The sequence below is a fragment of the Protomyctophum parallelum genome (genome assembly GCF_964188405.1).
Source record: "Protomyctophum parallelum genome assembly, chromosome: 22".
NCBI classification, from domain to species: domain Eukaryota; kingdom Metazoa; phylum Chordata; class Actinopteri; order Myctophiformes; family Myctophidae; genus Protomyctophum; species Protomyctophum parallelum.
Window position 1 is genome coordinate 7936054 of NC_139714.1, and position 24608 is coordinate 7960661.

The 24608-nt window shown below is 41.7% G+C and overlaps 1 protein-coding gene across 1 annotated transcript in view; it reads right to left on the minus strand.

The window, feature by feature from the left end:
• Positions 1 to 22520, minus strand: part of nampt1 (nicotinamide phosphoribosyltransferase 1) — a 39938-nt gene extending 17418 nt beyond the window's left edge. The window contains exons 1-4 of the mRNA XM_083758169.1: positions 22326 to 22520; positions 8754 to 8913; positions 5554 to 5657; positions 4121 to 4249 (exon numbers count right to left, since the gene is read on the minus strand). Coding sequence (XP_083614295.1) covers positions 4121 to 4249; positions 5554 to 5657; positions 8754 to 8913; positions 22326 to 22394 — 462 coding nt within the window. The 5' untranslated portion in view covers positions 22395 to 22520. The remainder of the gene's footprint in view (positions 1 to 4120; positions 4250 to 5553; positions 5658 to 8753; positions 8914 to 22325) is intronic.
• Between the last annotated feature and the right edge of the window lie 2088 nt (positions 22521 to 24608).

Consider the following 24608-nt stretch of genomic DNA (forward strand, 5'->3'; position numbering starts at 1 on the left):
CAGACTTGCTCCCGTTGCATTCGTTCAGCCCAATGTCAATAGGATGTTTTGGTACTCGGGTCAAAGTATTGGGGCCGGTTCCGAGTACGAGTACTTGAGGGTGGTATCGGCCGGAGTAACCGATACCAGTATCGGTATCGGAAACAACGCTATTCCGAGGCGTAGGGAAGGGCATTAATGTGGGAGGATAGATGACAGCTGAAGTCCTCTCTTTGAGGACTTCAGCGCCACAGGTCACTCCATTTATTAATAAATCACACACGGCAAAACAACGCCAACAGCAATACACTGACGGGCACCTCTTGCATCATCATTCAGTGACAGGCGTCAGTTCATGCAAGAGCAATCTAGATCCCTGAGCCTACAATTATTGTGAGCTCCTGTGGCGAGGGAGGCTGCCGCGAATAGGCCGAAATAAACAGATTTTTCCCCTTCAGTCCACAGGTGAACTGCTATTGGACACGGCATTTTCAAAATGTGCTGTATTACTGCATTCTATGCTATCCTAAGGCTGTGATGCTTTTTGTATGCGTTTCGTATTTGTTTTGTCCATGTGTGTAGGCATATACAGTACATTGTTTAGTCTACTCTTTATACATGTAAATGATGTAACTGATGATGTACATTACATTATACATGTAAATGATGTACGACTGTGACGTATACAGACTCAGAGTATCACACACACACACTCAAGAGTATCACTCACTCTCACACACACACACACACAGACTCAAGAGTATCACACACACACAGACTCAAGAGTATCACACACACACACACACACACACACACACACAGTGTAGGGCACAGAGCAGGTCACATGTTTCCTGATGCGCTCATCACTATCATGTGACTGCCAGAGAAATACACGCACACACACACGTAGAGACAGAGGCACACATTCACTGGCTGGGAAAGACATTGCAGACAGAAACAAACACACACACACACACACACACACACACACACACACACACACACACTCTCATGCATGCAAGGTCATGCTGGCTCTGCCTTGCCACTGCATTGATTTTAACATCTGCGCGCTCACACATGCACACACACACACCAAATGTTTTGTGGCATCATCACAAATGCGACAAACCAAGAATGTCAGCGGCAGGGGAGGGGCACACCCACACATGCACACACAGCCCCACATTGGTCAATGTCCCAGAACAAAATGGAGTGCCATAAGCAATGACAGAGAAGGACATAAAGGAGAGGGGGGAGTGTGTGTGTGCATGGGGGGGGGGGGGGGGAGACAGAGAGAGAGCGCAAGTGAGTGACCAGGTGACGTAGAGCAGGGGAGTGTGTGTGCGCTTGGGGGGGGGGGGGAAGAGAGAGAGAGAGAGAGAGAGAGAGAGAGAGAGAGAGAGAGAGAGAGAGAGAGAGAGAGAGAGAGAGAGAGAGAGAGAGAGAGACAGACAGACAGACAGACAGACAGACAGACAGACAGACAGACAGACAGACAGACAGACAGACAGACAGACAGACAGACAGACAGACAGACAGCAGGAAGAGCAGAGGGAGAAAGACAAACTAACAAGACAGGAAGCAAGAAAACATAAAACAGACCAGATGAGGAGAAAGAATGAGGGAGGGAGGATGAGAGAGTCAGAGAGAGAGAGAGAGAGAGAGAGAGAGATGAGTGAGTGAGAGAGAGTGACCAGGTGACGTAGAGCCACTATCCAAGGACAGTGAGCTGAGTTAGGTCTATTTTTATGTCAGCTGTGTGTGTGTGTGTGTGTGTGTGTGTGTGTTTGCTGTGTATATATTTATATCCCTCATGAAGAATTCTGTGTGTGAGTATGTGTTAAATCCCATCTGAGGGACAGCAGGGTGCCTGTTCTGCCTGTGCACGGTTTTGATTGGATGTGAGGATTCTGTCTGCAATGATAGAATAATGTGTGCCTGTGTGTGTGCGTGTGTGTGTGTTTTGTCTCATCTGGTTGGCATTTACTTTGTGTAATTTGAGTGTGCATGCATTTTTTTACAATGCACTTAAAGTACATGGACCATGAAGAATGACTATGTTGCGTTGTGAGTAGAATGTGTACAGTATATGATTTGGTGTGTGTGTGTGTGTGTGTGTGTGTGCATCATGCACACTCACATTGCCCGTGTTCAAGTAACAAGTGTGACCTATGAGTTACAGATCTCCCTGGATTGCTGTGCCCTCAACATGTCTTGTTATGAAAAAGAAAATCTAGACTGCTTTCTGTTTTTATTATCACTTTCCATACCGTCCCAACCATTTCCGATTTGGTGTTTGTAATAAATACTGTCAAACCTGCATTCTGCACCGATTATAGGTATAAGGGAGAGAGAGAGAGACAGATGACATTTATTAGATTCTATGATGCCGCTTTACAAATCGAATCTCAGATTAAGAGAATCATGTTTCTGAAAATTAAGTCCAGAGAGAAACACACACACAGACACACAGAGAGAGAGAGAGAGAAGAGAAGAGTAATGATGCGTGCCATGTTAAGTGTGTTAAATACTGCTGAGTCACGACTGACAGAAGTGAGTTTGACCAGAGCCCTTCTCTCCGAACTTAAGTCTGATGATGCACAGCTGAGAAGCATTATTTTTATACGAGTTCAATTCCGGCATGGAGACCTGTGTTGTAATGTCACTCTCAAGGCAAAAACAAGGCCTGAAACGATACTTATCTTTAAAATGAAAATGTAGTACTGACTGGTCACATGGTCAAACTTTAAGAACAAATGTGATTCCTATGTGAAGTCTCTAAGCTAGTAAGCACTAAGCAGTCATTTATGGTTTGACAGGGAACTATACCTTCCAACACAGGAGATATCTTGACGATATCTGGCTTCATATGAAGAACCATTACATCTGTACGCAAATTTACACTCAGTCTAATTGGCAGACACAGCCTGGCTGGCTCCGACTATTCCCGGAAACAATTGCTTTTCAGTGAACAAGCATTTGATTTAGTCCAACATTAAATAACTAATTTACGCTCGACCTTTGCAAAAACACTGGTGTGTAAGTGTCAGTATTAGACTAAGACTAAACCATTTTGACAGAATTTGCTGTCAAAATGAACACTGCTCTCTACCCCTTTAGCTATGGCCCCACCTAATGCTAATACAGAGTGTTTCAGTATCCTCCCTAGTAAACCGGATGGCTAGCAAAGTGCAGAATGACTAGCCTTACGAGTGAGAAAAGAAAGAAACCGTGTAATTGAGATCTGAATTAGCATAAACATACATAAAACGAATTAATGTTCCAACCTTCGGATGTTCGGGCCCAGTCCTAGTTTGTGAATAATTGTACACTGTATGTAGTGTTTGTGTGTGTCCTCCTGCAAGTGAGTATAGTTTGTTTGAAGTTGTTGAGCAATACAAATAAAAGTAAAACTCTTACTCTTTGCTGCTGCTGCTGCTGCAGTTTCCCCCTGGGGGACTAATAAACCGTTATACTCTTATCCTATCCTATCCAATTAAGTGAAAGAAAGACAGAACAACAACACTACAAGAACCAAGAATGCTGGGGCTCATTTTGGGCTCCTAAACGGGTCCCATTTGAATTATTTTGATTCAAGATGTACGTGTACTGTACATGCTCTGTGAAAGACAATACATAAATAACAATACTAAACTCCTATCAGGCGTAAAAGCCATTATTAAAATAAGAGTTTAAATATTGTGCTTTATTGTGCTGGGTGCAAATCACTTAAGACGAAGCATTTTCTTTAATACATTTGCTACATCCCCATACACTTGACAAAATACTGCAATATATTATGAGTAGAACTTTTAACCCAAAGTCCAGAAGGGTATCGTCTATGCAAAAATGCATTGAATGAGTAGTAATGACTTGGGAACGAAACTGAACGAAAAGGGACCTGACAATATGGCCTAAAAAATGTCAGCATACAAGGTTATAATGTTCATCACCAGTGAACCTATAAAAAGAAATCTGATTATCCCATTCCAAGTTTTCTAAGCCTAGTCCAAACAATAGTTAGGAATTAGGATGCCTCTACCTAATTTTAGACCGTAGGACGAGTGGAGCCGTCCTAGCTAATCCTACTATAGGGTGCGTATGTAGTGCGTATGTAGACATTATGTAAAACATGTGTTACCTCCACCCAGTTGGTGAGCCAGTAACACTCTGGGTCTGTGCTCTCCACGGTGAACAGAACGTTGCCTCGAGGAATCACACTGCCTTCAGGAACAGCCTTGATCGCTATGGGCAGCTGGCCATTGTATTTCTGGGAAACACACATACACAAGTACACAAATAAATGTACACAAGACAAACACGTTTTAGTTTAGGGGTTATTTGCACTAAACACATAAGCATAAAAACTGACAAGATTCAAAGCCTTTATATATCATATCCGACTCCGCCAGACTGCAACAAGTTGTCTATACTGTATACGTAGTAAAATATACGAGTAGATAATTAAAGATAAGAAATCAAAGTTATAATGCAGGTCAAGGTACAGTACTTGAAGAAGTGAGTCATACGCTGTTTTAGTGTGGTGCAGGTATTCTGCTAGACCTTAAAGGGGCATTCAGTGATTTGGAAAAAAACCCGGCCCGCCCCGGTAACAAGATGTGCACATGCACGCACTACAGTGGGGGGACACGCAAGAGGCCAACAGCACCATCATATCTTGGCGGAAGGCCCCTCTCTATCCTGATTGGATGAAGGCTGGGCCACCTAGCCAAAAACGAAACCTACGTGTTTTTTTCTTCTCCCCCAGCGGTTAACTGGGGACAGAGAGGAACTCCTTATATGGTCAGAACACCCTATATAGTAGGGAGGACTCTTCACTCCGATCGCTCCGAGTGTTCATTTCAATTTCAGTTCATTCAAGCCCTTTGACTGACCATTAACTGCTCTACTCTAGTACGGGTTAAAGGACTTGCCGTCTGGCCTGCGGCACCCTACTTGCTCGCTCGCCTCTTATTGCAAATTAATTTGCTAAATGATGGGTTAAAATATCTGAACTCCATTCAGGTATTTTCACACATTCTTTCACACACAAAATACCTGAATGAAGCAAGCAAGCAACATTGTTTTTTCCCCATCTAGACTGCAGACAGCAGTACTACTGTAATGTGTTTATTGAACGATCAGTGAGCACGTTCGTCCACTCGGAAGAAAATAAACCTTTGTCTACTCTCTGCAGAGTGTAGCCCTGACATGCATTGCACGCCATGGCCCTCCTCCCTCTTATACCTACAGTATACCATAGGCCTATTAGAGAAACCATGGCCTATGGTGGGTGACAAACAGGCAATGTTATAAGATCCCCGTTATCACTAGCCTATGACTGGGGACAAAGGGTCCCCTGACTTTCTGTTGTTGTCTTTGACCATTTGGTGAATGTGGTCAGATGTGAAGGACTTTGGTTTTATGATCAAAAGCCATTTAGGGAGATCGCAAACTTAATCTAGCCACTAAATTCAACATGAAGGCAATCTAATTGAAGGCTTGCTCTCTGTGTGCGTGTGCGTGTGCGTGTGTGTGTGTGTGTGTGTGTGTGTGCGTGTGTGTGATTCTGACCTCCAAGATGTATGTCCAGCCTTTCTCGTTGAAGACGTCATCCTGAAAGTGTTCTCTGTACACTTCCTTTGCTTCCTGGATCTTTTCTGGAGTAACAACCTTCCCTGGGGGAGAGGAGAGCCAGAGTTATATTTCTCACGCACATTTTAGGAAAGGAGAACAGTGGAGGAAGGAAGATTAATAAGATGAATGGAGGACAGTGGGAGAGAGGCGGGCAGAGAAGCCAAAGGGGGTGGGGTGGGGGGGATAAGGAGGTGAGGAATCAGAGGAGAGGTAGGATAGAGTTGGAAGAAGGCATGGCAAGTTTATTTGTATAGCGCCTTTCAACAACAAGGCAATTCAACGTGCTTTACAACATGAAACATTAAGCTAAAGAAACACGTTATTATATAACAGGAGGACGTCGTTAAAAACATATCTTAGGAAACACCTATTCAGGACACAGAGCGTGCAATGAGAGAAAGGGTGGAGAAAATGTATTGGCAATCAGGGACATGATGATGTTACCTATAGAGCGTCGCAGTCCCGCCCCCTTTCAGAACGACGAGGGCACCAGGAAATAATTCCCCATTCATTTTCCCCATAGACGTTTCAAAAAGTAATTATTTACAGACCTTAAAAGTCTTGAACAAAGCCAACAACCGAGTTGACAAATCATGACAATAAACACATATTTGTGGCCCGAACAAATAATCACTTTTGGTCACATGGTCACTCATAAAATATATATTGGTTCATTTAGATTTACCCCCATATTGTAGATAACTGAGAAATGCATTGTATTGCCATAATGGATAAGCTTGGTGGCAAGCTGAAAGTAGTCTTTTATGGAATGAACTCTGCTGACACAAGGGGACAATGGTGCTTAGCTTGTTTTGATAGCGAGCAAGCCAACTCCAGCTTAGCTAGCTATCTGGCTAAAGCTATCACAGAATTATTTATTTAAAGTATAGGAAAACTAGTTTGAGTTAGTGGGCTATCAGTGCACCTCTGTGATTTTACTATCGTGGAAACTAATTTGATAAATATTTTGTTAAGTTACACCAGTATTTCATATATGCACACGCCCGTATGCATACATGTATACAAATATATCAGATTGAGAAAAGCAGTAAAACAGGGACAGAAACAAGAACTACAGATATGTTGGTATTAAAGAAGATAGACTGACACCAAACATAAGAAAACCAGCATGTAGACAAAAAGAGAGAGAGAGAGAGAGAGAACACTAATCTAGTGTCCATTAGTTATCAAATTAGTTTAGAAACTAGACTTTGCCCTCACACGTACGCTGACAAGGCATCCCTTGTCCAAACTCAAACACGCACAGGAACATAAACACATACATACAAATGCACGTGAGAATGCACCCACGACACTTTCGGATCACAAATCTTGGCATAATCTTTGAGTTCAGAGCGAGGCTTCGTTCAACATTCAGTGGATCGTTCTACTGATGGTCAAAGGGCAGCTGTCGCTTTGTCCTCTTCGCTTTTCTCTTTTCATCCCTGGCTCTATGTCTCCACAGCACCTCAGCTAAACTCCATGAAATCCGTTTAAGAGAGAAGATGTAGAGACAGAATCCTCTCTCTCTCTCGCTCTCTCTCCCTCTGAAGTATTATTTGTTAGAACTCGTTTCAGTTGGCTAAGTCCAAGTGGACCAAATGTAGAATTCTACTGGACCAATTGCCTGCGAAAATAAGGAGTAAAGTGTTGCCTCCCCCACAATCAAAAACAATAAAAAATGTAAATAATTATTATTATTGGAGAGAGCTCTGGTGGCTTAAGTCTGCAAATCCCTCATGCCTGCTCTTAAACCATTAAGGCCGATTCTACAAATCTCTTCTAAAGTTTTCTGAAAAACCTGCTACAGTGTATGTCTGTGGTGCTCAAACATTTCCATGTCAAGGACCCCCACAAATATATATATTTGGCCGCCGACCCTCATCTCAAAATGTTTTGATCCAGGAACAAGCAAAGACTTAAGTTAAAGATATCCAAACATTTGCACACATTTTGAAGATTTTTCAGAAATAGCATATCTACACGGTACACGCTATGAGCTTATTTATTTGCTATTTTGAAATAGCCTGCCAAAGTATATAATAAATGGTTAAAATCTAAAGTGATTTCAAGACCAGGATGGCTGAGCACAGAAGCATCGTGGACAAACGCAACCCGGTGTGAAAACTCCAAAAAGGGTGGGTACTCTACAAACTATGATGGCGAAGGGCTCGAGCAAGGACGATGAAATCAGTCACCGTCTGTAAAAGCTTCCTCATACTGCTTCTCCACTTTAGTGAATTTCAAAGTACCTCCATATCTAGTGTTTAAAGTGGGCCTTCTACATGTGCCTCTCCTCTCTGGTGCATGTTCCTCACTGTTAAAATGCATCCTGGTGAACATAGTCTTGGTCCCTCTTATATGCTTTTTGAGGGGCGCTAGCCCCTGATATGCACAGCTTTGTGTGTAGGTGTGTTTGTAGCACATGTTTGTAGCATGGAATGTGATGATTTGATTGGCAGTTGTATGATGAAGTATGATGATGACAAGAGAGTGATTTGTCATTTTCATGATTGTTCCAATTTGCTTTAACCCATTTAGGCCCGACGTCGAAATATTTTTCAAAAATAGCAGATCTACAAGCTCGTAGTGCGCCACTCGGTGGCGCGCTATGAGCTTGTAGATCTGCTATTTTTAAATAGTTAAAGTATAACATAATGCTTAGTTAAAACACCAAAAGGGGTTCCCGCCCAGAATGGGTTAATTAATACGTTCTCAGTTCTTTACACATTAGCATACATTTTATTATATTGTGATGGTGAATATTATATAGGCCGAGCTAAAATATGAAGAAAAAGAACAAATGTGAAATAATAATATATAAAACTTAGAATATCTGACAGTCCACAGACCTAGACAGGCCATTATGACTCTTGGGGTGAAAAAATTAAAAAGGAAAATATGTTTTTAACTGGTTTGTACTATTGTACTCCCAGCCAACACTCCCCACTGACAGGTAGTTCATTCTTTTTTATTTCTTGTCCACATTCTAAGTTCCATCATGGCAAGGTAACTACACAACCCAAACCTCTTACCCTTTAACAATCTAAAGTGACACAGATGCTTTTCCGCCTTTAATGGGATAAAACACTCCTTTAGATGGGGTACATTGTTTGGTTGGTGAAGTAGACCCTTACCTTTGAGGTATTTGTGAAGGATGTACTGCAGACCATAGAAGACGGTTTCGTCGTACTTGACTTTCCTATTCTTGGTGGAGTCTGCAGTCCTCTTCTCGCGGCACTCAAAGTAGGAGTACACTTTACTTGTGTTGGGAGGGTACTGCTTGTAATGTGTTACCTAGAGAGGGCAGAATACAAAGTGCACACTTTAGCATCGACAAATAAAGAGGTCTGCACTATATCCCCCTTCAGCGGTGGATAGAAAAACAGCTGTAGCACACAGATGTTTCAGCCACCCTAAGGCCTAGCCCTGGAACATGACTGCCATGATGATTATCATGACAGTCATGCAGTAACTTTGCCCTGTTTTTTGCAGTCGCTGCATTTACAAGATTTCCGTATATATAAACATTCAGATTTCAAATATAAAGTACTCACAAAGTGTCCCACGGGTGTTAGTTAGTAGCAGCGCGAGCGATTAGAATTGCTGCGTCCCGCGTTCTTTAATAAAAAGCATTTTTGTCCGAGCTCTCCGGCTACTTTTTTCAAACGGGGTTCGTTTGGGAAATCCACAGTTGCACACCGGGAGCGCACTCGCCTATTAGTCTGTATTGGCAGGGCGGTCAGCGTACCTATATCGAACACACCGAGTGCCACCCTACTCCCGACCGATAGGGGCGCGTAGTTGAAAGCCAATGGCAAAATAACACCTCGGATAAAAATGCTTTTTATTAAACAACGCGGGATGCAGAAATTCTAATCGCTGGCGCTGCTACTAACTAACACCCGTGGGACACTTTGTGAGTACTTTATATTTGAAATGCGAATGTTTATATATTTTAATTATTTGTAAATGTAGCGTCTGCAAAAACCAGGGTGAAGTTGCGTCATGACTCTCGTATGAATACGAGAGTCATGTTTACAGGGCTACCTAAGGCCTTCCTCAGTTGATGCGTGTGTAAAATATAGTATAAAAATTGGCATATAACTGTGTATAATAAAATAAACATAATATAACAATACTTGTTTGATGCACGCGGTGCATGCACCAACTACATGCCGATTTGTGACTGCGAATGCAGATGCCATAGCCCGTGGCAGAAATGCTAATAAACAGCTTAGTTAGTCCCTGCATAATGCCAATGTGCAATTTCAGATTGATTTGTCAACCCAGTGGAGGAGAAAAAAAAGAAAAGAAAAAAAAGTCACTAATAACTTCCACGGTATGGACAGCTATAGGGAGATGCTCAATGCACTAGGATTCAGGGGAAATAAATACGAAAACTAGCTTTTTAGCTAGCTAAGCCTCAGGCTTTGTGTTTTCTCTGAACTCAATTCCAATTGACTGCGGTTTGAATGCCTACTACTAACCTTTGTTACACAAGAGTAGATTGTCTACATGTCTCTTCAAGGAAGTTGAGATATGGTAATTATGGTTTGCCAATTGCCCTTTTCTCATTTACAAAAGGCGAGCATTAACCACTTTCAAGATGAGATTGCTCAGACATGTATTGAGAAATCTCATCTGTGACTATTCAGGTTCAGGTTCAGGTTCAGGTTTATTTGTCATTTGTATAGATACAGAGTATACATACAATGACATTTATTTTGCTCAGAGCACTCTCAGTCTTACATACACAGGACATAAACAAACATCTATAGTGCAAGAAAAGACAAAAACAGGAAAAGAAAAGTGCAAGTGAAGTGAAGTGCAATACAGTTCAAGGTCAGCTGTTCAGCAGCCTGACTGCCTGGGGGTAAAAACTGTTACTGCGACGGGTGGTACGAGATTTGATGCTCTGGTAGCGTTTTTTGGAAGGGAGTAGTTTGAACAGGGTATTTGCGGGGTGGCTGGTGTCTTCCATGATGTTATGGGCTTTTTTCATACAGCGAGTGGTGTAGATGTTATGGAGACTGGGTAATGATGATTTTAGCTGCTGTTTTAATGATTATTTAATAATTATTTTTGCACTTTGTACACAATTCATAAAGCATTTCTGTCTGTTACAAGGCAGGAAATAAAGACTTTGTTCACTTACAAGGAAAGTTTAAATTTCACACACGGGGAGTCTCAAAAACATACTGGAAAAGTCTAAGAAACTGACAACAGGGACATCATTCAGTGATACAACTGATGAACACATTCATTCCAGCTGTGGTTTCACAGTCCAATGAGGTGCATTTGCATGTTTAATCATACTAACCGAGGCTCTGTGACAAGTTCTCAAAATTACTCTCCTTGTTCTGACAATGAGGTTATTATATCTTCCCTTCTTCTCTGGAGTCCTGCCTCAAAGCAGACCAGAGGTAGAAAACTGTCGTTCCCTGATGTCATCGCTAGGGACACAGGTATCAGTAAGCAGGAACTGGGGATGGCAATGAAGGACCGGAAAGTCTGGCGTGGCCTTGTGAAATCCATGATCTCGACCACGGTGTCTGTCTGTCTGTCTGTCCCCCCGTATGTCTTTTTAGGGTACCAACAGGTGACAAAGTGGCACTGTTGATCTTCACACTGTGCATGGTGCATTTATGAGATGCAGTACAGTACAGACAGACTAGAGTACATAGTCCGACAACCAATAGACTGACGTGCCAATGTACTAAGAGTCCGACAGCCAATAGCCCGACATGCCAATCTAATAAGAGTCTGACAGCCAATAGTCGGGCATCCAAATAGTCCCACATGCCAATAGTCCAACATGCATTGCATACTAAGAGGGGGAACAACGGGAACAATGGTCGCACATGCGGTCAGACATGCGCTGCTCCCGTGCTTGTGGTTACAGGGCTCGAAATTGCGACCATTTTGGTCGCAAATGCGCCTGGATTTTAATCTGTGCGATCTATGAAAAAGAATTAAGGGAAGCTCCGCACACTCAGATCTGCGCACAAAGTATTTATTGTGCAAGCTTTCGGTCTACTGACCTTCTTCAGACATGCCTGAAGGTGGTCAGTAGATCGATTCACCTATCGTCCGGATATTCTATTGATATAGTATATTTGCCATATAGATTAATTGAAAGCACCACTAGTGCGCCTATTTTTTTTCTGGTGCTCCTTCATTCTGAAATTGGTGGCACCAGACACTACCAAGTAAAAAAGTTAATAGAGAAAGAGAGAGAGAGAGAGAGAGACAGAGAGAGAGACAGAGAGAGAGAATAGGGGACACAGTGGGAAGGACTTGGTGGGATCGGTCACAAGGTCATCGAGGGTGAGTGACATTCCAGAAGCAACACCATCACTGTGCACGTGTGTGTGTGTGTGTGTGTGTGTGTGTGTGTGTGTGTGTGTGTGTGTGTGTGTGTGTGCGCGCGTTCCTGGTTAGTTCTTCACCCAAAATCAGCTGACTGATGGCGTCACAGTGGTTACTGTGATACAACAGATTGAGATTCCTCTATCAACCTAAGGCGACATGTCCAGACCTGCCATGCCCTGCCCTGCCCTGCACACACGGGCACACACACACACACACACACACACACACACCAGATGGCCACATGCAAACACTAGCAAAGAAGGCAGACTGCACACAATAAATGGACACACTCACAGACAGACATTGAACAAACACACATTAAACACACAGGGTTGATTGTAGCCGTCCACCAACCAATTAAACAAACCGCAGGGACTTCCATAGCGACCTGTGGGTCATTTGAGGATTCAGCTGTGCAACCACAGCAGCAATTGTCCCCATAAAACTCAAATTGCCCCCGAAGATAAAACTGCAGTATATATCCCAATATTTCCACTGAAAACATACTCTGGTTTACCTGTTCAGATTATGAACGTACGGTAATTTAAACGGTCATGGAAAACACTAATTATTAATAATTTAAAACAAATCATTGACTTGCACTCAGTCCGTGTTTGTGTGCATCAATTTTCTCTAAATACATTTTTTACCTTCCGAAGTAAATAGGTATATAGTATATAGTCCCAGGGGGGGAAAAGTACAACATATATAATACAAAAATAGCACCACTCAGATTGCAACATTAATAACTGTATTCCTATTGTAATACATGGTTTCATGTTTCTTCTGTAGAGAAAATGATTTAGTCATGCTCCCAGATGAAAAATAGGGCTGGGAATAGATCAAAAATATTAATTTTGTTAATCAAATTAATTATAGGCTTTGTAATTAATTAATACATTTTTAATCGCATATCAATATTCAACCTGATAACAGTGATGTTTATTTTCAAATGGATTTTGGTATACCAGTGAATCAATGAATAGTGACTACATAAGCTTATAAAAGGTTGGTGGTAGGCTACTTAACAGATAAACAACTTGTTTAAAACATCTCGTTTAAAACAAGTGCAACACTGCAGGTAGTCTATATGAATACTCAAATGTGCTTTACATGGCTGGCATGAGAAAACAAATAAAACCAACTTTATTAGGGGGAACACTAGACAAAGGAATAAAATCAATAAAAGCGTTTTGGGGAGTGCATACTGCATTCCACAGGGTTGGGGCAGCAATTCCAGAACAACCTGACCATTAGAAAACATCTGTTGCTTCAAACGATACCAACGATACCAAAATATTATTTCTTTTGAGATTAGAAATTGCCTTATCTATTTCCTCTATTGTTATTTTGGCAGTCATGATTTTATTTTCGCCTTCTCCAATACAGGGGAGGTCTAAGGAATCCAGGAAAGATGTTGCTGCTTCCTTATTCACTTGAAATGGTTGCGTGTACAGATTTTTATAATATGACTCAAAGGCTCCCTCGAGATCATCCAGATTACTATACGTTTCTCCTGTTTGAGGATCTTTAATTTGATGGATTGCGTTATGAGTCTGTTGTTTACGTAGCCGCCTGGCCAATGTTTTCGTAGCCTTTGGGCCCGATTCATAAAAAGTTTGTTTAATAAATCTGCATTTTTTCTCATAGTCGTCCTTACCAAAATATTATTTAATGTGCCATAAACGTTTTATCTGGGCAGGTGTATGGACTGTGGGTTGGACCGACGTGGGTCCAAGTCCAACTGACTCCACTGCAGGCAGCGCTCCTAGCCCTGGTCCAGTGCTTACAGGCTAGCGAGTCTCTGTAGAGAGACATTTGAGATAACTACTTCGCCTCACCTAGTTACTGCACCGATCACTCCACTGTACAAACAAATTATTTTTGACATGGTTTGTACAACAAAATACAACGTGGAAGTCCTAAGTAATACCGGTATGTCCCAAGTGTTAAAACTCAACTGACATGTTATTAGGGCTAATTTATGACTTGTGTCACGGAGTGAAAAAAAAGAAGAAAAAAAAAAACAGATTTTCAACTGAAGAACAAAGCATGGTACTGTGACGCAGTATAAATTAGGTTTTAGGCTGTGTTTGAGGGCAAGACCAAATCTCTCTCACACACACACACACACACACACACACACACACACACACACACACACACACATACCCATCCCACACACACATTCTCAAGGAGAGAAGGAACTCTAAGAAACAAGTGATATAACTGCCTGTGAAACTGATACATGGATCTTAAACCACTGCTCTCAAAAGGGCACGACAGATATGTATTGAACTGCACGACCAAACCTTGTATAGATATTCATTGTAGACTGAAGACTGTACATCCACTGTTGAAAGGCTATTCACAGACTGTACAATACAGATATTGATTAATTCATATATTCCCTGCTGTTGGACTGTAAATTCACTCAGATACTAGTGTAAACTGAACGCATATTGACACTGTAACAGGCTATTCATTCTTATATTCATTATTGATATTCTGTACATCCATGCATAGTCATTGGCGACATCCAACCAATATATATAATTATTAATAGACTGTCATTTGCTACCTCCCTTATTTAAGCAAATTTTGATTATCCCGATAACATTGTTAATTGCAAATATTTTGGACACAATAATCGTGACATGAATTTTTAATATGGTCCCAACCCGTTTGGTATGAGTTTATAAATAGAGTCAGTCGGACTTGGGTCCAGAGGTTATGCTACTTAGTTTCACTAACCCCCTCAGTCCAGTGACCATCCCTCGGAGCTTTCAACTCAAAATAGAGCCCCCACACACCCCGCACAATACTATCATGTTGCCACAACAGATACACAGTAGTACACACTGGCATTTATTTAACACGTGAGAATACACGTGCGTAAACATTTACTGTAATTACAGAGGGTGGGTCAACAGAGCAGGCACACAGCTGTACATGTTTAAGCAGTATTTTCTTACAGCATGCGCACCGGCCCCCCCACCGGTTGTGTTTTGTAAGGCAGACAATGTATGCACAATCACACCCTCGACGTGCTATCCTCTCAATACATTTGACCAAATGATTCTGAACAAATTCGATGGTTCAGACCACCGATTCTACTTGAGAGCCTTCCAGGGGGTCCCCAACTAGACGACTGATAGTTAGGAATTAAACCCTTAAAGCGTCTGTAACTCAGAGAGCTCACAAATGGAACTCAGTGGACCTGTTCATTTTGTACATATCTGAGAGTTGAATGAACACCGAGGATTTAAGAGTCAAGGTTGAAGTTCCAGAGATAAAAATAATTTCATGTCAAATGGGGACTGGGGAGCCTAGAAATAAACAAAAAAGGCTGAGAATCACTTTAGGGCGTCTGGTGTCCTCCTCTCCTGCACTGCGCTCAAGTCAATGCCAGAGTGTGGATCTGCAGAGTTATGTTAACCATGTGAGTACTGTACTGTCTCAGACTGTGATGCGTGTGTGCGTACAACGTAAGGCCGGGTATCGCCAGAAACTACACGTATCACGATACAGATGTATCGATCGATACGCATTGATTTTTAATAATGACCGTGTGTCCTACTAAATTGACTTTAGCAGAGTCTTAGACCACCGATTGCCGATGTTTTGACAAATATTAAACTTAGTTGATAACATTTAAAAGAAAACGCAAGGCATGAAGTTCAAATACAAATAATAATAATAATGTTTAAACTTTTGATGGATCAATGCAAAAGACTTAATCATAAATATTGTAACTGTCGGGCAGAAACCAATGCTGACGTTAAAGCCGTGTCACACAAAGCATTTCTTGCCGTGTCGATATGGTACGATAATCGGGCAGGAATTATACCATACAGATTATTGCCGTATTGATTAATTGAACCAACCCCTAGTACAATCAATGTGTGTTTCCTTATTTTTTATTCTTATTATTAATATTACTATTGACATGTTCTGTTTTATTGTTGTGAAGCACTTTGTGACTATGATGTCTGTGAAATGTGCTCTATAAATAAAATGTACTTACTTACTTCCTGACATTTTGTCTCAATTTAGCCTCAATATTTTGTTATTGTTGGATAATTGTCTAATTGTGTAGACTTCTTGTAAATTAAGTAATGCCAATGTTTAACAATAATGTAACTCTTGAGGGTATAAAATGAAACCGAATGGACCCGTGAGGGTCCATTCGGTTTCATTTTACACTCTCAAGAGTTACAAAAATATAGGTCCATATCCACATGTCCATTTGGTTACCGACTTTCCATAATTTAACTGGGGACCACCTGGAACCCCCTCAAGGACCACTGGTGGTCAGTAGAAGCATCAGACAAAAGACACATCTGAAAACACCATAGACTCAATGACTCGGACACGCTGACACAATAACAAGATAGTGATATCACATATCAGATCAAAGATGTCAGCGACACTCAATAGAGTTTAACAAGTCAGGTTACATAAATTAATAACCAAATTAAATTCCATCTGGTTGACTGGCCAAGATGGTTAATTTAAGTTGCCTGAATAACTACAAATCCAGGCGGCCTGACTCATGAACTGACTGACTCACTGAATACTTCCTTAACTGACTGATTGTTTGGGTACATTCCAACTGCAGAGTAGACTGACTGACCCAACTAAACAACAGACAGTGTGACAATCTGTCTGGCAGGGGAGAGGTGAGACGAGGAAAGATAAGATGATAAGAAAACAGGCAAGTATAACCTTACCCTAGTTTAACAATACAAACGCCCCTCACCTGGGAAAGACACTATTCATGAAATTGAATCAGCGTCAACACACTTTTTGTTGTCCACCCTCATTTAGTGTGAGATACACAGCATCAAATTGACAAAGCACATTCTGTTCAGTCATCTGAAAGTTGCCTTGTAAAACCAGAAAGTGAAGCTCCAATGCAGCTTTTGGGGGAAGTGCCTTGTTCAAGGAAGGACACTTAGACAATAGACAAGTCATTTTAATGCTCTTCCTATTCTATTAATACACTGTGTGTGACTGCTGAAAAAATGACACTGGCCTGGTTGGTAAACCAAGCATACTTAAACACAACTAGACTCTAAAAACCCTGTTAGCAGCTCCTTGAGGCCATGCCGATTCTTAGACTCAACTGGATTTTGAGATAGATTTTGTGAATGTGGCATCTTTGGCCAAAGGGTGGCACTAGAGGAAAGGCCAAAGGGGTCACCAGAATCAGAACTGATGAATTAAGACCTTGCAGTGCATTTACAGTAAATGTTCTCACCAAGTCTCAGGGCAATCTGCTTATTAGATTTATATCTTGTATGCAATCCAAAACTTTGGTTACAGTCAAGGAAAGGCCACGGGATGTATCAAAATCAGTAGGGTTCATCCTCTGTGGAAATTCCGTGCCAATCCAGCCAGTAGTCTTCAATCAAAATATGTTGTTTGGGACCAACTTCATCACTTACATGTGCCAAGACTGACAACCAGCCTGACAAGCACCCAGATTACTTTATTTCAACGATTCAAAACTGCCATGTCACCTCTAGTCCTGGAACGCAGATGGTACCCCAGGTCTAGGCTGATTACCCTGGTTAGAGAGCTACAACAAGGAAGTGTAGTGTTCTGGGTGACGGTCCACACAATGGAAGATGAGACCCATTTTGACCTGAGAACGATTCTACAAATGCTTTCGATAGATAGATAGATAGATAGATAGATAGATAGATAGATAGATAGATAGATAGATAGATAGATAGATAGATAGATAGATATTTGTCTTGTGCACAGCAATCTTCAGGATACAGAAAACATATTATACAAACAAACAGATCACACAGTACATTGACTATAAAGAAACAATGCCAACAGAAGGCCACCAGTCATAGTTCCAAGAGGCATCAAATCACACTTTATGCACGGAACTGAGCTTGGGCAATATACCGATATTACTGCTTACCGCAATATTTGAAATCAATATCGGTAATATCGCGGAGTATATAAATAATACCGATTACCGTCAAAATACTAATATCGTAATTTTACTGTCATGTAAATATGGAAACGATTTTTTTTTTAAATAAACGTCTACATTATGTATGTGTGTGTCTGTGTGATGAATTGAGATGAAATGAGTATTTTAAAACAACTATAATTTGCCTAATAACTTACATCAGCATTGTCGGACCGCCTCCGCCCAGGAAAGCAAACAAAACATGGCGCCGGTGAGAGTAACAAGTCCTAGCAAGTTGGTTCGTAAAGAAATCTGGAAATACTGCTGTTTGGCAGCATTTCGGGTTCCAGCCAAATGAAAAAGGCCGATAATCGATAATACCGATTATCGCGGTATTATTCACGGCATCAATACGGATATAAAAAAAATCAATATCGCCCAAGCCTTGGGACCTGCTTGTTCATAAGTCCTATACTTATAGGAACAAACGATCTTGAGGCCCTAGACTGCAGAGAAGGTACCATGTACCGTCGCCCTGATGGTAAAAGATGGTATTGGCTGTGTATTGTACCTAGTAATAGCTTTCCCCTTCCTGAGTACCCGGGTCTCATACATTGAGGTCATACTCTCAAATCGTACCCCAGCTATTTTGCTGGACACGTTGATGATTTTATGGCGTTTGGTCTTATTAACCAATGCTAATGAGCTATACCAGGAAACAAAACAAAATGTCAATCAAAGGATCGATGGAAAAGTGCCATAAAATGTTTTTGCACCACATTCTCAGGATTAAAGAAATATAGCAGACCTACAAGCTCGTAGCGCAGCACTCAGTGCCACGCTATGAGCTTGTAGATCTGCTATTTTTCAATAGCTAAAGTATAACATAATGCTTAAAACACCAAACGGGGTTTCCGTTCTGAATGGGTTATGGGCATTTACAGTTCAACTGTAACTGCCACCAACTACATTGTACAAAAAGGTTAGTTCCAAAACAGCACCTTTTCCAGAATAAAGATATCGAGATTCAAGACTAACTAAATATCATAGTAATTAGTCATCGAAAAGGTGCAGACTGCAGTAAAACTTGTATAACCGGTATTATTATTATTTATAATTTAAGTCTACCCAAGGTTAAGATCACGTAGTAGGCTTTGATACATACAGCATGTCCTGGGTTCGACTCCCAAGCCCGGTGGCGGATTTTCACCCCCCAATTCTCTAGACTCTCCCCTGTTTCTTGTCTTTCTACACTGTCCTATTACCATAGTACCCTGTGGCAGGTGCATAGCATTTAGCATTCGTTTTAATAGCTTATGGTGAAGAGTCAAGACGCAAATCTCTCTTGGCCAACAGTAAAACAAGATGAAGACAAGAAGATGAATCATTTCAAGTTCAACCTGGGTTGAATTTATCTATGGTTTCTCAAACACAGATTCGGGTACCCAGCCAAGATAGGTCATAGAGTAGACCTATCTCCTATTCTCCTCATTTGTTTTTGGCTCTACCAGCCGAAGGCAAGGGAAGAGTATGTTTTGCACTCCGTCCGTCCATGTGTGTGTCAGTCCGTCTGTGTACAGCTCATCTCCGGCACCGTTAATAATTATCCCGGTCGATGCCAAACTTTGCACACACAAAGACAAACCTCTGGCCCAAATTTTCCAGAACGGCCTGTTATAGCGCCACCATGAGGCCGATTTTCACATTTCTACCTATAACTGTTATTCCGCCAGATTCTGTCCAAACATCCTGCAAATTGTTACACAGTACTATCTCTATAGTCATGTGCTCAAGACGGATCTGTCTGATATCTCATATTCCATCCTAATTGGCTAACATTGGCTTTCAAAGTTTGCTGGATTGGCCCGTTTTGAACAAAAAGCCTCAAATCATGATATATATATATACCACCCTTTTCACATTGGCCTATTATAGCGCCACCAGGAGGCCACACAATAACCTGACCTGGCCTGGTGGAGACCCCAAGGGGCACTTTTTCTATAGTTTTATCTCCATCTCAGGGAGATACAGCCTGGAGATGAACTGCAGTGGAAAGTTTCTAATGGGGCTACATGTTGTCTTGTCCAGCCTACTAGAACTTAACTTTCAACATTTACTGTACTTTCCGTAGACACATTCTGGAGTGTACCTGCCCAGGCTAGGACAGGGCTATAAGCTTATCAGCAGGGTTCTCATGCTGGAAGCCACTATAAATGAATGTTACTCAATCCTTTGGTCTGGATGCTTATTTCAGAATTACATAATGCAATTTACCTTTTGATCCCTTATTCACTTGCTTTTCCTATCCATCTCATCTCATGCACACAATATTCTTGTCTCATATATACACCCTCTGTCAGTCTCTAACTATACTATGCAGTTTCTTGATGCACATGAGGCACAAACTCATACTATTTCTCACATTGAGTGATGCACCTGTCACAGACCCAGACCCAACACTCTACCTGCCCCCATTTCATTATCATCTCCATTTCTCACACGCACACATGGAAACAAAACCGTGTTTGATTGTACTCTGTTGCAGTTTGCATTTCTGTCTAATAAAGTATTTACACATGCACAGTTTGCGCGCGCGCACACACACACACACACACACACACACACACACACACACACACACACACACACACACACACACACACACACACACACACACACACACACACAGTGTAAAGAAAATCAAACGAGATGGTTATCTGTGGTCATTGACCTCTATAATGGACTCCCTTTCATTTTCATTTCTGTAGAACTCTTTATCTTTCTATGGCCTGTCATCCATCCCACCGCCACATCCCTCTGACACACGGATTATACATGGCACAAATCTACAAAGACACTGTTGGGGTGGGAGAAGTAGTCCTCCTGGTGGGGGCTCCTCACTGGCAGGTGTCAGGTGTGCATGTTTATCTCTATAGCAGTTGACCAGTTGCTCAAAATATTTATCTTGTTGCACAAGTGCTTTGACTTTGTGACAAAGACAAAACAACAACACACATTATGTGGGTGGTCAACAGGTCATGACTCCTGTCACGTGACTGTCCCGCAGCAGCACGTGGATCTCTTGATTGCTGCTTTGGTGTGATATGGAGGAGGACATTTCCACAGAAATGAAACTAAACCAGGTAAGTTTCACTTTTCATTTTCTGGGAATGGAAAAATTCCCTGAGTCTTCATTTGCCAGTCTAACTACAGCTCACACAAACCATACTGTATTATTGTAGCCTCTCTCACGTGAGAGATGCATGGTCCCAATTTAACACCATATACCCAGCAACTATGATTGAAGCCCAGCACTTGTTAGCTTGTATGCTAATGCTAAGATCAACACCAAGCCGCCTTTCTAATGACAAGAGTCTACACCCCATCTCCTGAAGTGACACCATGTGATTGGCTAGTCGGTTGTCACGGAGACAGGCTACAGCACTGTCCAAATTTGACACGCAAATAGAATGACAATTTGGCAAACGTAAAGGTGGTAGTAGTAGTCCTTTGTTATAGACTTATAGTAGTAATAGTATGCTATTACTATACTACAATTGTACTATTAAATTGTGCATTAACTAATATCTAATAATAAAAAATACAACCTATTTGGTGGTGTGATTAACCAAATAATTTGGTTAATCACACCAATCACACACACACACACACACACACACACACACACACACACACACACACACACACACACACACACACACACACACACACACACACACACACACACACACACACACACACACACACACACACACACACACACACACACACACACACACATATATATATATATACACACATAAGGTAACGGTAACGGTAAAGGTAAGGGTCCCGAAAGGGGCTACTATGCAGTTACCTGACAACTAGCCAGCCAATCACAGCGCGACGGTCCAAACGGGCCATGGGATCATCATCAACCAGCCTCTACCTCGATATTTTATATCAAGCCACCACTTGCAGTGTGTCCTGTGTGCTCCCTGCTGCTGCTAGCCTGTTGGCTAAAATAGCTAGCTTACATAGCATCACTGCACTAGCGAAGCCGGCCGGGGTGACTGATTTATTTTTGGCTATCACACCTAACTGGCTGCACATTCCCACCCACCATCCTGGATCCAGTCAAAATATAACAATGGATGATGCTTGTGCTTTGTGACCATGGTACCCTAGTTACAACCTCCCCCCCGCCCCCCTCGCTCTCTCCTCCACAATATTCGGCCTATAATGTGAACAGGGGGGAGACGAGCCTCCCTCAGCGGGCAGCGTGATGATGGCCTCCGGTAGTGCCGCCGATGATGAAATAAAACCACCTCCTTCCTTCATGTTATTCATGTCCGCGGTCCATTGTGTGATTAATAACTGTCTCAGCTGCTGGGCTTACCTTGTAGGAATCGGTAGCCAGCAGTATGTTGAACTCGACGTCTCTGTGCTCCATCTCTCCCCGCTCCATGGTTCAGTGTGCTCGGGCAGCTGTCAGTATTGTGTCGCCTGTGTGTGAGTGTGTGTGGAGGGGGCTCTCCTCTCAGCCAACCTGGTAGCAGCAGCACGGTGACGGTGGTGTCGCCCTGTGGGTGTCGCTGGGGGAACGACCAAGAGCATACAGACAGACAGGAGGAGCGGAGTATAGAGAGGGGGGCGGGACTATAATCCTCTCCATGTAGGATACGTCACTCACGCACGTGCACGCACGTACGCGGCCTCGCGTGACCACGACCACTTTACATGATCGTACACTACAGTACTCAAGAGTCAAGACTACCATTAACTATTGTATATAGTTCTATAGTAAGTTGTACAATTTTGATATATATTATAATAATAATATATATATATTTTTTATATATATATTTATATTATATTATTACAGTGCATTTCTACATTTTTGGTTGTTTTTAAGTAAAACAAAACCTTTTACCAGGCATACATAATTAATCACATATATATTGTGTATATCTTTTACCACCACTTCTCTAGACTCCAGAGTCCCGAGTCCCGACCATTCTAAATGGCAGTTGCGTAATAATACCAATAGATGGCACTGTTGGACAAGGAAACGCGCCAAAGGGCCGATAGTATGAGTTATGTTTTAGGCGCGCATTTCACGCATCAACTGCCTAAACGTATGATGGAGAAAGCTCACGGCGAATGTCGTCATGGACATGGTGAGTGAGTTGCATGGGGTTATTGTTTACTTATTTTATGGTGCAGGTTGTATTTAGCAGCTATTAGTACTAAGTTGTTTGTTCAGGATAAGTCCATTCAATGCCAAAAAATATAGATACAAAATGAATGTCGTGGAGGTTTACCATGCACTTGGCAGTTTACACTTAAACTAATTTCATGAAGGTATATTTGTTTTATAGGCCTGTTACCTTTTTCTAGGCAGTTTCATATTGACAATTTGATATGAACTGGCCACCCGGTCAACTCAACACTATAGCTCTGGTCCATAGCGTTAAGAAGGGGACGACGACGAACGAGCTAGGTCAAGTTGGTCAACACGTGTTAACAATGATATTAATTAATGTTTCCATCTACATTCTACAGCAGCGCATTTCGAGAGAAGACAAAATGTTGACTCATGCTGCAGTGGAAGTCATCACTTTGCCAATTACATGAAGGTCATTGTTTTATAAATGTCTCAATGCTAGATTTTTATATTTTATATTTTTGTAGCCTAATTTTCATAATGTTGCTGATTGTCTGAGGTGGGTGGGTCTTTAAGTAACTTGACTACCTTCATGATGCTCAGTGACATCATAGAAGTTAGGTTAGGTTTGTTTCCTACATCCCTGTTTTCGTTTTTGTCCCTACACTGTAGGCCTACCACTGTACAGGCTGGTGTGGTGTTCGGGTGAATTCTCACCAGTGTTTATAGTAGAGAGTCAACTCAAGACTGATAATTTTTAGTTGTGAAAAGGCCTGATGAAATATTAAAGAAGAGTAGGCTACCTCAGAGTTAAGTTGTCATGTATTGCTGTAATTCAATATGTTTTGACGAGATATATTTTTTGACCGTAAGGTTGTTTAGTGTTTTGGGGTTAAAGTGCAACAATAGACTTTCATAGTTTTGAACTTTTGACATGAAAGAGTAACAGGCTAACAGCTAGGTCAGGTTAAATGCTATAGTAGGCCAGGCCTATAGCAGTCTATTCATAATGAGTGAGTCGTCAGAGTCAGGGAGGGTGCTGCTATTGTGCATGTTGGGTCACTGGAAAGAGTCAATAGAATACTCTTCTCAATGGAACCTTAATTAGTATCATTATTAGTATCATTGGTAGCACGCCCTTGTGTTCACTTCAACCTCTGCTATTTCATGCCAATATGACTGCAGTGAACAGAAAAGATCTGTGGCGAAAGAGATGAAAGAACTTGGATGGACCTGGGGCCAAGTGCAGCACTGGGCAGTAGACAGACAGCATTGGCGTTCATTGGTGAAGACCTTATGTGCTATCCAGCACGAAGAGGAGTAAAGGTAAAAAAAAAAGAACAGAAAAGAAGAGAGGTCACACAGCTCGTAGTGACTGTCACGATGCAAATATTTTATTTTAACTTAGCTGGCTGCAGTGAAAAGGAGTTGAATTTGACTGATTGAATATTTCATTGAAATTCTTACGACAAATAACAGATTACAAACAACAAAAGAATGGGACACAACACAAGG